The sequence below is a fragment of the Aptenodytes forsteri genome, unplaced genomic scaffold (genome assembly GCF_000699145.1).
Source record: "Aptenodytes forsteri isolate BGI_AS27 unplaced genomic scaffold, ASM69914v1 Scaffold404, whole genome shotgun sequence".
Classification (NCBI taxonomy): Eukaryota; Metazoa; Chordata; class Aves; order Sphenisciformes; family Spheniscidae; genus Aptenodytes; species Aptenodytes forsteri.
The window spans coordinates 4,194,042-4,194,534 of NW_008795629.1; the positions used below are offsets into that span (position 1 = coordinate 4,194,042).

The following is a 493-nucleotide window of genomic DNA, read 5'->3' on the forward strand; positions in this document are numbered from 1 at the left end:
CCTGCCTCCCCCCCCGCCGCGGCCCACAGCCTCCTTCACCCCCGTCCTGCTCCCACCGGTGGCAAGAGGAGGGTCCCCCCCACCCAGTCCCCCCACCTACGCTGCAGCAGCTGCCAGGAGGTGGGCGGCAGGGAGAAGCAGGCTGCTGGCACGCTGAAGTTCCTGATCAGCATCTCCACCAACGGGCGGGGGAACCTGCGGAGAAGAAGGGGTGTGCTGCACAGGGCTGGCAGGGATGTGGGGTCACCCAGCCCCGCAGGGTCCCCAGGGTGGTTTGCCTCACCCCCAAACGCCTCCCTTCCTTTACAGAGGGAATAACCCAAAATTTTGCTCCAAAAAGTTGGATTTGCCTGGCTGCAAAGCAGCACAGGGGTCCCTGGCACCCACCTGGGGTCCTCTGCCAGCTCCATGGTGGGGTCCATCCTGTTCTGCTCCTCCCCGTCTCTGTCCCAGCAGCTGCAGGGCTGCTCAGCACCGCCTGCCTCCCCTCCCC

The 493-nt window shown here is 66.3% G+C and overlaps 1 protein-coding gene across 1 annotated transcript in view; it reads right to left on the reverse strand.

Moving 5' to 3' along the window:
* Positions 1-422, reverse strand: part of SLC51A (solute carrier family 51 alpha subunit) — a 2,396-nt gene extending 1,974 nt beyond the window's left edge. Inside the window, exons 1-2 of the mRNA XM_009282436.1 lie at positions 388-422; positions 101-195 (exon numbers count right to left, since the gene is read on the reverse strand). Of these exons, the coding sequence (XP_009280711.1) occupies positions 101-195; positions 388-422 (130 nt within the window). The remainder of the gene's footprint in view (positions 1-100; positions 196-387) is intronic.
* Positions 423-493: the final 71 nt, after the last annotated feature.